Source organism: Tupaia chinensis, unplaced genomic scaffold (genome assembly GCF_000334495.1).
Source record: "Tupaia chinensis unplaced genomic scaffold, TupChi_1.0 Scaffold000674_2, whole genome shotgun sequence".
Taxonomy (NCBI): Eukaryota; Metazoa; Chordata; class Mammalia; order Scandentia; family Tupaiidae; genus Tupaia; species Tupaia belangeri.
The window spans coordinates 2,727,774-2,744,431 of record NW_006160198.1 but is presented as its reverse complement, the minus strand read 5'-3'; the positions used below and the strand labels follow the sequence as shown (position 1 = coordinate 2,744,431).

Below are 16,658 nucleotides of genomic sequence, written 5' to 3'. Positions count from 1 at the left end.
AACCAGCAGTTAGCATAATGGCTATGTGGCTGGACTCCCACGTAGTCGACTGTGGTTCGCGTCCCGGACCTGGTGGCTTAAAACTCACGCCAGGCATGTGTGCGTGTGTGCCCAAGATCCTGAGAGGAGAACGGAGGAAAAGGGATTGCGGTGTGACCATCCCCCTGGGGGGGGATTTCTCGCTTTCTGTCTCTATGTCTCTCTCTGTCTGTCTGGCGAGCACATGCGCCCTATAGCAAAAACCTCTCCAAAAATAAATAAATAAAGAGAGAATTTAAATACCTTTTATTGGCTAAACTCTGACAAAAACTGAAATGTCAAATAACAACAAAATCATGAGTTTTCTAACTTAACAACTCAGGTACGTGTTATTCACACCATTATGTTTTTTCCAGCTTACTTTTGTCTAAAGCAGAGGCTCTAAAACATGTTCTGTGACAAAAATCTTCTGTGACCTAAGATTGTGCCTTTTCTTGTAAAAATGTCTTAATCTATTTAATCTCAAAAAATTAGTAACCAACACAAGCACTTTTCATTTAAACTGATGTCCTATAATCCTTTATGCATTAATTTATCTATAGTTATGTATAAATCTATCATCTATTGGGCTGCTGGAGAAAGTCATGACATATTTTTCTGTACAAAAATGCATGATGACTTTTCTGACGGCCCAATATATACCCACCTATGTACCTATCAGGTCAAGTTCTCTTGGGTAACACATTATACAACTTTATTATGACCTAAATTTAGTGTTATTTCTTATTTGTCCCCAAATTACTTTTTTTTATTTTAATGAGCTTTCAGAATTTTATAAATGTGTAGTTGCTTATCCTCTTCGCTTACTCACTCACCCATGCACCCAACCCACCAGGTGTCTGCTGACACGCGCACGAAGCATGACTTGCTGAAACAAAGAGCCCTGAAAGGTTTCTATCACTGTGAGTGTCCCCCAGTATACCCCCCAAACCCTCCTCTCTCACACACAAGAGCAGTGTCTTCCAAGATCTGCTTTTGGAAAACGTGTATTTAAACTCATGTCTGAATTACTCCTATCATTCTTAGAAGCTCCATAAATCTCTCCTCTTAGCTGTGGACTCTAACTGATATGGGGTTAGCATCATAATAAAATAATATATTTAGCATTAGTTTTTTTTGCCCATACCTTTGCTAGATCATGTTGAGCATTTGGAATTTTGAGATCTAAGGAATAGATTGATGCTGGAGAAAAAGATACGATAGCTGTTTTCAGTACAAGGGTGTGGTGAATTCAATCAGGGAAGCCTCTGGTCCACTCCCTCACTTAGCTTGGGCAGTTCTGCTTTTTCATGTACTGAGCCGACATGGAAGATTTGGGGGGTGAGGGAGTGGGAATAAAGCAGGAGAGGTATGGAAAGGCTAAAACTAGTTGTCTACTCTGATTTCTATCTCGGTTTGAAACCGATGTGTGAGATCAGGTTTGTGCCTGCAAGGGTCTCTTTTTCTTTATTAAAAGCAAGAGATTTTTTTCTGTGTCTAAGCTCTCCAAAATCATTTATAAATGTTAAAGAAAACGAATCCTGGCAACTAAGCATATGTGTTTCAGCCTACAATTTGAGTCTTGCTAGTATAATTCATTTAAAATATTTATTGGGTGCCATTCTACATAAAGCACACTCTATTCACTGTCCCAGGGCAAAAATGCCTCGCTGTGCCATGTTGATTAAACATGGGCTTAGATACTTGACACAATAGCTTCTTTAAATTTAGGCGCTTTGAAGAAGAGACAGAAATACAATGAACCACTTCAAGACTAGATTAAAGGAAATGGCTGGCTAGTAAGGAGAGGCCCTACCCTAAGGTTCATTTATGTTCTTTGCCCTTTTCAGACTGTGCTAAGCCACTACCCAGTCACCGCTACTTGAAACCTAGGGTCTAATTAATGAGGAGATTTGCCTTCTCTGCCTATTCCTGTCAACCTTATTTCAATTCATGGGGTCAGTAGTTAGATTCAAAGTCAGCTGACTCCATTCTTCCCTTTTCCTAGAAATCACATGTCCATTGTTAAGATGCTGGATCATTAAAAGTCAGAACCACAGAGCGTCGGTCCTGCCTATTGCAGACGCCTCCTCTTCCAGCTCGCGGAGTTGGATGAGCTCATCCTAATTACACGGAAAACTGAAGGTCAGTGCATCAAATTAATGCAGCAGCATATTTCAAAGGGGCGCGTGACCTCCTCTCCCGACTACAATTTGGTCAGTGAAAACGGCCCTCTCCTCCCTGCTGCCAATATTGTCAACAGACATTCAGCAGAGAACAATTGGGAGTATTGAAACATGTAATTAAGAACTGCTTAAAACTACTCTATTCTAATTAATAGAGCCAATTTGCACAATATGTAATCTTTTCAGTTCTTTAGTACAGTCCAATGGTCTTCAGTAAGCAGCTCTAATCTCCTCAGGCTCAGGAAAGAAAAGCTATTTTCTAACTCTATTCCCCTTTTAAAAGCAGAGGCTAAATGCCAACCAGTATTTTGCATGTTAACTCTACTGGCGTCAAATCTGGAATTCTGGCAAACTGCTAGCTGCTGTTGGGTGCCCAGCCAACACACGACCAGGGACAAAAGTAAGCAATATGCTGACATTGTGCAAGACAGAAACTGGGTGACATGTAAGACTTGGCTTTTAATAAAATGGAGGTAATTTTGAAACCAACGATCAAGTTTTAAATTCCATTGTTTTTCTAAAGCTATGATTTAGCAAATTATGAGCTAGGAAAACATACCTTTGCATTTGTTTGTTGTCTTATCCAAAATTGCTTTTGTAGAGACTATTTTCCCATATCTAAAAATGCAAAAAAAAGAGAGAGAGAGAGAGAAAAGAGGTTACAAGGAATCTTTATTAATGGCCAAGTCCAAAGAATACACATACACATACTTTTCAAACATCTGCAAACTTTAAAGTACAAAATGTTCTTTACTAAAGGGGCAGGAAATGAGAATTCTAAACTCAAAACTAAACTAAAAAAAGGGACTGACTAGGCTTCCCATTTAGATCTTTGGATTACAGCTTGATGTTTAGCTTTGAAGAACCAGATACTTACCTGACAATTTGGGGACAAAAACAAGGGGAATGGGAGACTGATTGATTGATCGATTGATTAGCAGCACCATGTCTGTGGTCAAATTTAAAGCCAAATGCAAGGCTATAGAAGTATCAAAGGAAAGTCCTATGATTCACAGTTTTCATGAAATACTAAAGGGGCAAGCTGCCTGCATCACTCTTTTTTTCTCTCTCTTCTTTTAAATTTATTTATTTACATTCATTTAATATACATTGTTATAACACACAAAATGAGATTTCCCATCCAGAATACACTGTACATTGGCTCAATCAAGCACATCAACATATGTGTTATTGTCAACAAATAATTTTCCATTTCTGGTTTCCTGTATATTTTGCTTTTTTCCTATCCTTGATTCCCTCTAACCCTCTGCCATCTCCTCCCACACTGTTTCTGGTATCCACGGTTGCTTTCTATGCCTCCCCCACCCCCCAACATTATATTGATTCACTAAAGATATTAATTAATCTAAATATTTTCCGTAGAAAGCAAAGCTGATATATACATATCCATGAACGTAAGTCTGACTTTAGACATAAACCTCAGTGAGCAGAATGAACATACTATAAAGTAGCACCTAGTTGGGGCTATATAGCTTACTATAGTCATCAAATAGGTATTTTTACTGCATATTTTTTAATTTCAAGAAAAACAGTTTTCGTGTTTTTTTTCCCCTGAAACATTTTCTTAAAATTAATTAATTTACATTCATTCCCTAAGCATCATCACAGTATATAAAATATGATTTTCCATCCAGAAAATACTGCATAGTGGCTTAATCATGCATGTTATCATCAAGAATTTTCCATTTCTAGTTTTTTATATATATACACACACACACACACACACATACATACACACACACACACATATATATACACACACACCCCTATTTCTGACTCTCTACCTTTTCCCATTCTCTTCTCACACTATCTCTGGTGTCTATAGTTGTCTTCCATGCCTTCCCTCCCACATTTTTATTGATCACACAACTTCTTAAATAATCTAACTACTTTCAATAGCAAGTTCAGCTGGTAATTTCAAGATAAGCAGTTTTAAGTTTAATAAAGCAAAGAAATGCTAAGTAACTTTGCTTAAAACTTAAAGCCAGGAAACAGGTTAGGATTCTATGCATATAGTAGGTACATGAATCTATCAACAGCTCAAGACAGGACAAAAATCTTTAAAACCAGACAACAAAGCCTAGAAGAAAATTAGCAATATTTTAGTTCAAAGTCATAAAATGCTATTTCACCAGTTCAGTCTCATGTACTTAAATCTATCTTCTATTATGGTTTGATCTTCCCAATTGAATTCTGGGATATAATAGTCAACTCCAGACGTATCCCTATGATTAAGTTGGCCATTTTCTTAGTTTTTGAATTCTTATTTCTGTGTGTCTGAATTTAATTTTCCTGATATAGCACTCCCTTGAGAACTTCTTAGAGATTTGGTCTGGTACTGGTAAATTCTTTCAGGTTTTGTTTATCTGAGAATGTTCTTGTCTTTTCTTCCCATATGGAGGATAATCTTGCTGGGTACAGTATTCTTGGTTGAAATTGCTTTCCCCTTAACACTTTGAATATATTTTCCCATTCTTCCCTCACTTGCATTATTTCCGATGAGAGGTCTGCTGTTAGCCTGATAGGACATCCTTTGTAGGTAACTTGCCTTTTTTCTCTTGCCAATCTTAGTATCTTGTCTTTGTGGTTTTGGTCAGTCTGGCTTTAATGTGTGTTAGAGAAGATCTTCTTGAGTTGATTTTATCTGGGGTTCTTTGTATTTCTTGGGACTGGATCTTTGAATGCCTCTCTAGGTTTGGAAAGTTTTCTTGCAGAATTTCATGGAATAGATTATCAATGCCCTTATACGTCTTCACCTTCTGGGATGCCAATTATCTGGATGTTTGGGCATTTGATGGTATTTAGTATTTCTCACATATTATTCTCATTTTGGGGGCACTTTTCTCAGTCTTTGTGGTGGATTTTTCTAGGCCAGCAATTTTCTCTTCTACGTCTGAGATTCTGTTTTCCGTATGATCTAGTCTGCTTTTAATACTTTCAAGGGCGATTTTGACTTCCTGTGTGATAACCTTCATCTCTAACAGGTCCATTTGATTATTTTTTAAAGTGTGTAATTCCTCTTTTGGATCTTGCAAGAATTTTCTCACCTCCTGGAACTCATCATCTCCTTTCTTCTTTCTCTTCTGCAGTTCATTGTCTCTCTTCTCTTCCATCTCTGTTAGCTTCGCTATTATGAGTATTCTAAATTCTTTATCAGATGTTTCCATGATTTCCATTGAACTGTCTGTGGATGAAGAGGAGCTATTCTTTTCCCTTGGAGGAAAGGTATTTTCTTTCTTTCCCATATTTTTTGTGGCCCTGAGGTGATTTCTAGTCATCTGATGGAAGGTGTGTTTCTTCCTAAACTTGAAGTTCAATCTGAGTGTTCAGGAGCGTGCAGAAAGAGGTGATCTTAAATCTCTGCCGTTTCATTTTGATTCCACTTAAGTTTGTAGAGTGGAGGCGGAATTATCAGTAGAAAATCTTCATTTCTCTTTTTTCACTGAAATCACTAGTTCTCAGGAGCTATGAAGGTGTCTTCTTTTCCCTGCATCACTTCAGTTCTGTAGCTAGCACTCATGGCTCTAGAGCAGCACAGAAGGGTATGTGTGTACACGTGTTTATGTCTGACACACCCAAAAGTAAAACAGTTTTTTATTTTTTTATGTATTTATTAGCACTACTTCTCACTCAGTGATAAGAGTTACATAGTATACTCACTAACACGCATGAGAATGCACATGTGTGTAAGACATGATTAAGAATTTAAGCTGATGAACGCGGGGTCGGTCATTAATTTTGTGAGGGCTTATGTGGGAAATGCATTCAAATTCTTTAACATGCCATAGAAGTTTGGGAAGATGGGAAAAAAATGTAGAACATTAAAATGTAAAGCACTGTTACTGAAAGTGAAGTGACAGTACAATTTAAATATAGGCAAGTACTTAAATAAGTTTGTGGAAAAATGGAACAAGTATATTTTGGTGCAAAAAACGTTGAAATCCATGCAGTTTTTTTTTTTTCATGATATACAGTTTCCATTTACTTTATGAAGATTCCACGTGTGTACTCAAAGTATGCACTCTTATAGGAACCAGATCATAAATAAAAGGACTGTTGTCTATGTTTATCTTCTAAAAATTCAGGGAAAAAAATACCCTTGAAAAACATTTTTTAAAATTTTCTTTAAAAATCAAGTTGGGGTCAGCAGAAGGCATGGTGGTTAAGGCACTGGACTCCTACATAGCTAGCTAAAGTCTGAGTCCTGGACCCAGAAGTTTGAAAGTCACTCTGGGCATATGGGCATGTGTGCCCAAAATCCCAAGAGGAGAATGGTGAAGGGATTATGACATGGCCATCCTCCCTGGGTGGCTGATTTCTTCCTTTCCTTCTCTCTGTCTCTCTCCAGTAAGTGCATGAGTCCTATGGCAAAAACGTTTAAAAAAAATTCGAGTAAGACTTAGAGAAATACACATAACTTACTTCATGCATCTCAGGTATCCTCATTTATACATGGTAAATTCCAAAATTCTACTTTCCCTTTTATGAACTTTTAAAATCCCACAACTGCTCTACTATAACTTTCTTACAACTGATTTTGAGAGTTGTAAGAGCTTTAGGAAACAGAAGAATTTGTGTAGCATTTTATTTGATTTATTTGAGAGATTTTTGCTATCAGGGACATTTGCTTGCCGGAAAGAAAGAGAGAGATAAAGAGACAGAAAGCAAGAAATCACCCCCAGGGGCATGGTCATGCTACAATCTCATCTCTTCCATTTTCTTTTCAAAATTTTAGGCATGCATGCACACATGCCTGGCGTGAGTTTCAAGCAGCAAGGTCCAGGACTCAAACTGTGGTTGTCTGTGTGGAAGTCTAGCACCTTAACCACTATGCCACCTGCCTGCCCTTGTGCAGCATTTTAAACTATTGAATTTTTGTAGTCTCTTCTATTTTATACATTAAAACAAGCTGAAATTTATTTAGAAGAAATGAATACCTCTTGCTTCCAGTTAATTTTCCCTATTTTCACTCTGTGTAATAATGTAATCAAATGATTACTAACTAGGCATGAAAGTAAAGATAATTTCAGGTTCAAATGACAATTACATCCATGGGGCATAATGCTGCACAAAGCACCTTTAATTCCCTGTAGAGATTCAGAGCACTTACAATAACATTAACACAGATCACTAAGCTTAAAAAAATTTGTTTTAAATCCACAAATGATAAAAAAAAAAAAAAGTGAGTTAAAGACTACCTTTTGGCAATCATTTGGCTACTTAGATTATATGCTTGATATCTACCCACACTCTCGTTTACACAAATCTCTGATGAAAGCATTTTTAGACTGCATTCCTGCCTCTTATCTTTCCAAAGCAGGGGGGGGGAGGGGGATAGTATGACTTCAATTTAGGAAAAGGGGATTGAGCATCCCAGAGATTAAGGAATTTAGCCTAAGGTCTCTAAGTTCAGGAACTTTGGTAAACCAAATAGAAGGCACTGGCCTTCTACAGTTGTGGCTCTTCTTTCAACATTTAATGGTGAGAAAAATGGGGAAAGACATGAAGGAAAGGAGATGCAGGAGTAGGAATAGACAGCCTCTTGGTGCACACGCTCCATGCCACACCCTCCCCTAGTTCTGGCTGGCTTTGATCTCTCTGCTACTTGACCTGAGTCCTCACTTTGACATCCCATGAAGTGCACCTCTTTCTGCCTCTGGGACCCAGTGCTCAGCTTAACTCATTTTACCTTTCTTTACCCTTTTTCAGGTTTTTTTCACCCAACCCAGCTTTCTCCTTTCGCACCTTAACCAAGTACTTTCATCAAGCTTAATATCTGGTCTTCTACCCTTTCACTTCAGGGGATATTCATCCAGTGCCGTGGTTTTAATTAATGAACCTTTTCTGATGATGCTCCTTTCTCCTTCCTGTTTTTGTTTTGTTTTGTTTTGTTTTTGTTAGTCCCACCAAAGCTTTGGTGTTTGTCTTTTCTTCTTTTTACTTAAATGCCTTAATATTTTATCACGATACTTAACTACCTAGCTAAATATCCCCACCGTTTTCTAAATCCTATTCCCAGTAGCACCCCAAACACATTTTTTCTGGTCTCTCCTATCTCCTTTCATTTAATAACACTGTCATTCTCCCAATCTTCCCCAGAGTGTGGATTCTTAAGACATCATCGCTTTGGTCATTTCTAAATCCAATCAGTCAACACATCTTCCCAATTTTGTCTTTGACATGGTTCTAATAGTCAGTGCTCCACTTCACTGTGCCTAGATTTGCGTGAAACATCTGTAAGAGTTCCCCCTGTGTGTAGCCTCTGGTTCTTCCCACCCCTGTGCTGCCTTAACTGACCTAGAACATCACTTTAAGCATGTCTCTCTCACGTCTCTATTATCCCATTCTACCATGCCTGAGCTTGAAAGGCCTATTCCAAAATTATCTTCTCCATAAAAACATCCTTAATCTCCTCCACTGTCTAGTGGCTATTTTATAAGAAATCAGAAAGGGCATTACATTTATTGAATTCCTACTTATGTTCTAAGCACTATGCCAGGCACTTTGCATATATGATCTTATTTAATTAACTTCACAGCAATCTTATGAGGTAGGTATTATTATTTCTATTTTTGCAAATAGGAAAATTAAAGTTGATAAAAATGTTAAGCTTAAAACTTTGCCTAAAATCCTAAAGTGACTAGTTTAAGTTCTGACTACAATTTATCCATGAAATAGTTTTGATAATGTTTCCTTTATGCACTCAAGAGCATGAAGGAAGGGGGAACCAGCAGTTAGCGTAATGGTTATGTCGCTGGACTCCCACGTAGTCGACCGCGGTTCGTGTCCCGGACCCGGTGGCTTAAAACTCACGCCGGGCGCGTGTGCGTGCGTGCCCAAGATCCTGAGAGGAGAATGGAGGAGAAGGGATTGCGGCGTGACCATCCCCCCTGGGGGGTGATTTCTCGCTTTCTGTCTCTATGTCTCTCTCTGTCTGTCTGGCGAGTGCACGCGCCCTACAGTGAAAATCTCTCAAAAAAAAAAAAAAAAAAGAGCATGAAGGAAGGGAACAAAATAGAAGATGTCTGCTACTATAGTATCAAAATAGATCCATTTTCCAAGCCTAACAATGTTTTGTTTGCTTTAAATATGAGAAACAGACATGTGGCGTGTCACTGAAAGAGAGATAAGGGGACAGAAAAGGGTAGGGAGAAGAGGAGATAGTTCTAAAATTTATCAGTTTTACTTTCTATTGTGGTTTTCATCATGATTTGTGGGTTGAAAGAGCATGATTTCACAGAAAATAGCTGCCATTATTCTACTGTATACTGGCTTCCTGCAAACTATCGGATCAGGAATCGGCTTATGTGGAGTTACCTGAAGGGTTTCTCTCTCCTAAAATGGTCTCTTGGGCTGTCCACTCAATTATATGACATGTCACAAGAGGTTCCCGTTAACATATGGACCCCAGAACCGAAAGAAGAAACACTGTGATTCAGTCAGACTCTGGGTAAGGTAGTTCCTTGTGGGTGGACTGATCATCTTATTGTGGGAATGGAATATAGGACACCTAATTTTGATGGCATGAGGAAAGGCTAGGCAAGGTGCAGGTCTAGACTACGGGCAACAGCTATCTATCAGATGACACCTCAAGGATTATTTAATGGATGGTCTGGCTCAGAGCAATCACCATCTTCCTCTACTAGTTTTCTGGTGGAAGGATTTAACATGGTGGGACAGCTGATGGTGTGGTGGTTAAGGCAGCTGGATTCCTAATGGCCAACTGTGTGGTTTGAGTCTTGGACCCAGCAGCTTAAGAAACATCCCAAGCATATGTGCATGTGTGCCCTAAGTCCCAAGTGGAGAATGGAGGAGAAGGGATTGTAGCATGGCCATCTCCCCGAGGATGCCCTCTCTCTCCCTCTCTCTTCTTCTCTCTCCTCTCTCTGGGGAGTGCACACACCCTGTAGAGCTTTACAGAGAGAGAGAGAGAGAGAAGAGAAAAAGAAAGAAAAAAAGAGAGAAAGAAGAAGAAAGTAAAAGAAGGAAGGAAGGAAGGAAAGAATAAAAGGAAGAAGAAAGGAAGAAAAAGAAATGATAAAAGGAAAGAAAGACAAAAAGAAAGAAAGAAAAAGAAAAAGAAGGAAAGAAACAAATAGGAGCTACAGGCATGTGTCCTGCTGGAGGCTGGTGGGGTCTGCTTCTATTGATTTTACATGTTTTCTATCCATCCAAGTATAACTTCTCCAGAACTGTATATAGAAATCAGCACATATCTACACTCAAATTTTATGATCCATATTAAACTAGGGAAGTTTCAGCCAGAACCATTTTTCTTTCTAAAGTTATATAAAAAATATTTTATTTTTAAATCATTCTCTATCATAACTCAGAAGTTGGAAACTAACCGTGGCAATCTGTTTCATACGTACTTTCTCTGCTATGTGTCTAGTTAGTGAATGAAGATGTAAAAACCTCTAAGCTCTCTAACATTATCCTGCTTAAGGATGACATTCTATCAGTTGAACTTGAGCTAAAATTCCCTAAAATCTGGGAAGAACCATTGACCTATTGGAAGGTGTCTATAAACTGTCTATGAATACAATAAATGGTATATCTGAACCTACTATATTATTTTTTCTTGAAGTGGATACTATTAAACTATAAATAATATTTATATTCATTTAAATGTGTTTCTAAATTCATAGTAGCTTTGTCATTATTTTCTAAATCAATGCACATTAATCTGTACTAACACTGTGTCATAAATCAGGAAATTTTTTATGTAAAAGGTTGCTTTATCTCAAAAAGAATAGGAACCACTGACCTATTAATATATGAATACCCAATCAAATATATAGAAGAGTTAATTGGACTGATTCACTCCCATTGGCTTATTTTTTTTACTTAATCTTTTTATGTATATATTTCATTATTATTATTCATATATTAAATTGTTATACATCATTTGGATTGTGAAGAGACTTTGCCCAGCATGATATACACCTCAGTCCAGCCCAGTTGAGACCACCATACACATCCTCATCAACAGATAATAAACCTTATCTGTGTCCCCCCGCCCCCCCTCCAGAAAAAGAAACACATGAGGTATGTTTCTGTGTATTTGTATCAAAAATCCCAGAAGGAAGGAGAAATGGAAAAGGGATTATAGTGTGACCATTCTTCATTAGGGGTGTTTTCTCTTTCTTTTTCCTCCCAGCAAGTATATGCACCCTTTGGAAAATTAAAAGAAAAAAAAATAATATTGGGGAGGTTAGGGATCGATTAACAGATAATTAACAACTTAATTCTATCATCTATCACCAATGTCAAGGAGAGTAACAGGCATCTGGGTAAAAATTCATAAAACAACCAGATTTTCACCTCTCTTTGTTCGTACTGGTAGCTTAATCTGTTTTAAAATATCAGCATTGGGAACCAGTAGTTAGCATAATGGCTATGTCACTGGACTCCCACGTGGTCAACTGCGGTTCATGTCCCGGACCCGGTGGCTTAAAACTCACACCGGGCACGTGTGCGTGCGTGCCCAAGATCCCGAGAGGAGAATGGAGGAGAAGGGATTGCGGCATGACTATCCCCTCTGGGGGGTGATTTCTCGCTTTCTGTCTCCATGTCTCTCTCTGTCCGGTGAGCGCACGTGCCCTATAGCGAAAACCTCTCAAAAAAAAAAAAAAATCAGCATTAAAAATCAGGGACATGTGATGTACTGGGAGAAATAGGGCTCTTGGCTGGCAGAATTCACATTGTAGGAACACCAGAGATGTATAGCTGAGAAAGCAAGTAGGAGGAATTTTTTGGGTATAGGGGGAACTATGAAAATTCTCTGGGTTTTATCTAGCTTCAAAGTAACAAGGCTCAGACCTCAGCCCTGGCTACTCAGATTATAATATTCTTTGCTAAAAGTAGATAATCCATTCTAAGAGAAGCTCTTGATAGTAAAGGGATAAAGAGTAATTAAGAGACATGACTATAGAATAATTAGAATTTCAAAGGAAAAGGATAACAAGTGAAAACTCATGTTAAAACCCATTGGCCCCAGTGAACCTGGCAGATAAAACCTTTCACTTGGAATCTACTAAAATGCCTTTGGTTTTTATTCACAGCTTTAGTCATTTCTCTCCCTATTTCCATGTACAGTTCTTCTTTCATGTGCTATAGTATAAAATCTAAGTTTATTTTAATTTACCCTTGGTAAATAAACCTTAATAGTCTCCTCTGCTCCCGTAACTTAATCCCTCTTAAATTCTACCTTTTCATTAATCTATCTTAATTTCAAAAGACACACAAGCTTATTGTAATTAGAAGACACGGAAAAGTAGGTTGAAAAAATTAGTATCACCTGAAGTCCTTGATATGCCTATTGGTACGTATCCTCACAGAATTTGTCCAATGTGCATGTGCAAGTGTGTGTGTGTCTGTGCACACCCTCCACACACACACACACACACACACACACACACACACACTCACACGTTCGTTCTCCTCTTTACCAGGGAACTTGCTGTTTTTGAAAACTCCCAATTATAGCCAAGGTTCCACTTCATCCACCGCCAACAGATGGCGATAAGGGTTGGTAAGTTTTAACACTGGTCAGTTCCAGTTGTAAATTCACTGAAGGCACCCTGGGGTCACTTGAAGTTGGGTTAGTTTTGGAAAATTTTATGAATATTATTAAACCTGAAAGATCATTAGGTGTGTTGAAAGCAACAGTAAGAAAAGATGTATACTTATAATGTAAACAAGCAAACAAAGATACTTCAAGTTTGAGAAAGGGCCGGATACTCATGCATACAGGGTGGTGGTTCCCATTTACTAGCTGAACTGCTCCTGAAGGACAAAGGGGGGCCTGCACATGCTGGGAGAGAGGCTGTGCTCTGCAAATGAACATGGTCAGCAAGGAGGAAGGACAGAGGTTTAAAATGAGCGGGAGGAAAAAAAAAGGAAAAACAGCAGCATCAGGAACATTATGACCTAGTAAGTAAATCTGGGGGCTAATAATAATAAGTTTTTAAAAGATTACATTTATACAGTTCTTATTCTATGCCAACCATGACTGTAAGCAATTTAAGTCAATTACCTTAATTTTCACAACAACCTTTTTTAATTGGTTGTTGTGAAAATTAGAGTATTTTTCCCACTTTGTAGATGTGCAGCTCAGGGGCAGAGCTTACTCTGCATGGCCTACTGAAGGTCACACAGCTAATAAGTAGCAAAAATGGGAGGTGGGAAGTTTGCTTTGGAGTTTAAAGGCCAAGCATGTTGACAATTGCAGAAACTTTGGTCCCCAACCAAGAGTCTTCGATTCAGAACAATTTTTACTTTGAATCTTCACTAGTCCAAACAAGTAAGGAGACAAGGTAGACTCTGAACAGCTACAGCCTTTAAGATAGAGGCTGGTAACATTCAGAAAGGAGTTCCCTGCCTCAGGACTCTCTGGATACACATGACCTTGGTCTATCTTGGGGTAAGATGCCCAAGAGATGAATGAAGAAGAGGTGCACTGGCTCTAAAGGCCAGGAACGAATCTGAGTACTATCAGCCAAAACCCCTTTTGTTATGGTGAAGTTTTTTTTAAAATCACAAAACAAAATATAACATGTTAACATGTCTATCACCCTCACACTCACACCTCTGCACACACATGATATTACATATACAGCTTTGTAATACATCTTTTTTTTTTTTTTTTTCAAGTTTATTTACTTCTTCCATGGGAGAGAAAGAAGAATGGGGAGGCATCTCAACAGGGTCTTCATGCCAGTTTTAACCCAGCTGGGGATCACGGGCACATGTTCACTCAGCATGTTCGGAAGGTCCCTGGAAGCGAACTTGCAACCTTCCCATGTGGGTCAGTCTCACAGAGTAATGCACTATAGCTGCACCACCATCTTGTCCCTCTAACTCACTTTTTTAGAAAAATGTATTTTGTTTTATTTATGTTTTAAAAAAATTTGGTATAGGGCATATGTGCCTACCAGAGAGAGACACAGAGAGAAGGAAAGTGAGAAAGCAAGCCTCCAGGTCCAGGACTTGAACTGTAGTCGGCCATGTGAGTCCAGTGCTCTTAACCACCATGCCACCTGCTAGCACCACTAACTCACTTTTTAAACTGCTTTATTTTTCCAATGACCTCCCAGGAAAAAGGAATTTCCTAATGTTTGCTTTAGTTCTTCTTACAGTACTTAGCTTAAAGAAAGCAAAGGTATAAATGACATTTGTTTGGCTAATAGGAAAGCTAATAGGAAAGAGAATGAGACGTAAAATAAAACAGTAGGGAGAATCACTTATCTGTGTTACTCTGAATTCAAACTTGAATAATTCAGTGGTTCACATTTTCTTTATTTACTCGGTATAGGAAATAACAAGCATTTGAAGATGAGTTATAAAACAAGTAAAAACTTTAAATTATCAGGACCAGCAGATGGCACAATGGCTACATCACTGAACTCCCACATAGTCATCTATGGTTCGAGTGCCAGACCCAGTGGCTTAAACTCATGCCAGGTGCATGTGCATGCGTGCCTAAGATCCCAAGAGGAGAATGCAGGAGGAGGGATTGTGGTGTAGGCCATCCCCCCTGGGGGGGTAATTTCTCATTTTCTGTCTCTCTCTGTCTTTCTGTGGAGCACACGTACCCTATAGCAAAAAAAAAAAACTCTTAAAAAAAAACCTTTAAATTATGAGGTCAACATTAAATGGGTTTTGTAAGACTTTATTTATTCATTTATTTTTGCCCTGATGATTTTCGATGTTCTGTAAGACCCTTCCAAGATACAGAAATATTAAGGGCACATTCCATTTCTCATTCTGGTTGTTCTGCCTTCCCTCCTGCATTAGGTAACTGTTCCTTGCACTTGTGCTGTCTGGCTAGGAGTGCCTTTGTGAATAAATGACTCCTGTATATACAGAATAGGAAGCTACATCTTACACAGCCGGAACTGAAGCCGGGGTTTATCGTAGGAGAATATTTGGCAAGAAAAGCTACTGCAGGCCTAAGTTTTTGTGGGACCACACTGTCCCTAAAGCAAAAAAAAAAACTCTTAAAAAAAAACCTTTAAATTATGAGGTCAACATTAAATGGGTTTTGTAAGACTTTATTTATTCATTTATTTTTGCCCTGATGATTTTCGATGTTCTGTAAGACCCTTCCAAGATACAGAAATATTAAGGGCACATTCCATTTCTCATTCTGGTTGTTCTGCCTTCCCTCCTGCATTAGGTAACTGTTCCTTGCACTTGTGCTGTCTGGCTAGGAGTGCCTTTGTGAATAAATGACTCCTGTATATACAGAATAGGAAGCTACATCTTACACAGCCGGAACTGAAGCCGGGGTTTATCGTAGGAGAATATTTGGCAAGAAAAGCTACTGCAGGCCTAAAAGGTCAGAAACAATGGTAAATCTGGAGCTGAAGGTGAATGGATCACAGGAAAGATAAGTACAGTCAAGAAAGGAGAAATCAAATCTAGAAATCAACCCACAAATATTTATAGCATGTCTACAGCATGACCTTCACTATACAAGGCATATGGGAAAAAGGAAAGATCATATTCCAACCATCATCAATCTATTGGGGGTGCAAAGGATTTTTAATACTAAAAAATAACTAAAAATATGAGACATTTTATGATGAGTGTTAAAGAAGCAGGCATAAATACTGAAGGAAAGTCAAGCTGAGTTGAAAGACTATGGGGAAAACAGAAATCCAGGCGGGCCATGAAGGACAATAAACAGAGGAATCTGTCTAATGCACATCTACATGGGGAGCAATGGACGTGAAGTCTGAAAAGGTTTCAGAGGGCCCTGAGTTCCAGGAAAAGGAGAGAGGAAACAGAATGTGATCAGAGGTTTTGCAAATGCAGAATGAAATGATGAAAGCAAGGTTTCAGTACAATTACTGAAAAATCTTACACCCAGGATGAGGAATGAGAGGTGCCACATTTTGTTTTGTTTATATTTTGCTCTTTGGAGCCAAGCAATAACACTCATATTCAAGAAATTTAAATTGGAGGGATGGGGGGAGGGCAGAGAACAGAAAGGTCCTAAAGGGCAGAAGAGCTTTAAGACAAAGGACTTTTTTGAATGAGCCTGAAATTCTTAACTTGACATCTGAAAACATAGTCCGTGGTATCTGTGCTATGGAAAGCCAGTGGCTTGTCTCTGTGAATTCAGAAGAAGGAGAAGAACCATCAAGTTCACTGCTCTGAACTGTTGTGGAAAGGACAGCAATTTCAACCACAGTCACAGACTCAGAGGCTGCAGATTGGAGATGACTTAGCAGAAGCTCTGCACATCCTCAGGTGCTCTTACTGGGCTAGCCTGACTTTCTTACAGAGTGTGAGCTGATGGAGGACACGTTACAGAAGCTTTGGGACGAAGTATCATGTCTTTTTTCCCATGACCACATGTGTATGTGTAAGAGTGTGTGTGTGTGTGTGTGTGTGTGTGTGTGTATGTGTACATACATACACTTT

General features: G+C 38.6%; 1 protein-coding gene across 10 annotated transcripts in view; it reads right to left on the bottom strand.

The window, feature by feature from the left end:
- RBMS1 (RNA binding motif single stranded interacting protein 1) overlaps positions 1-16,658 on the bottom strand; it is a 259,130-nt gene that overhangs the window by 56,109 nt on the left and 186,363 nt on the right. For all 10 annotated transcript variants that reach the window (XM_006160278.3, XM_027776517.1, XM_006160279.3 and 7 more), the window contains exon 3: positions 2,764-2,822. In XM_006160278.3, coding sequence (XP_006160340.1) covers positions 2,764-2,822 — 59 coding nt within the window. The remainder of the gene's footprint in view (positions 1-2,763; positions 2,823-16,658) is intronic.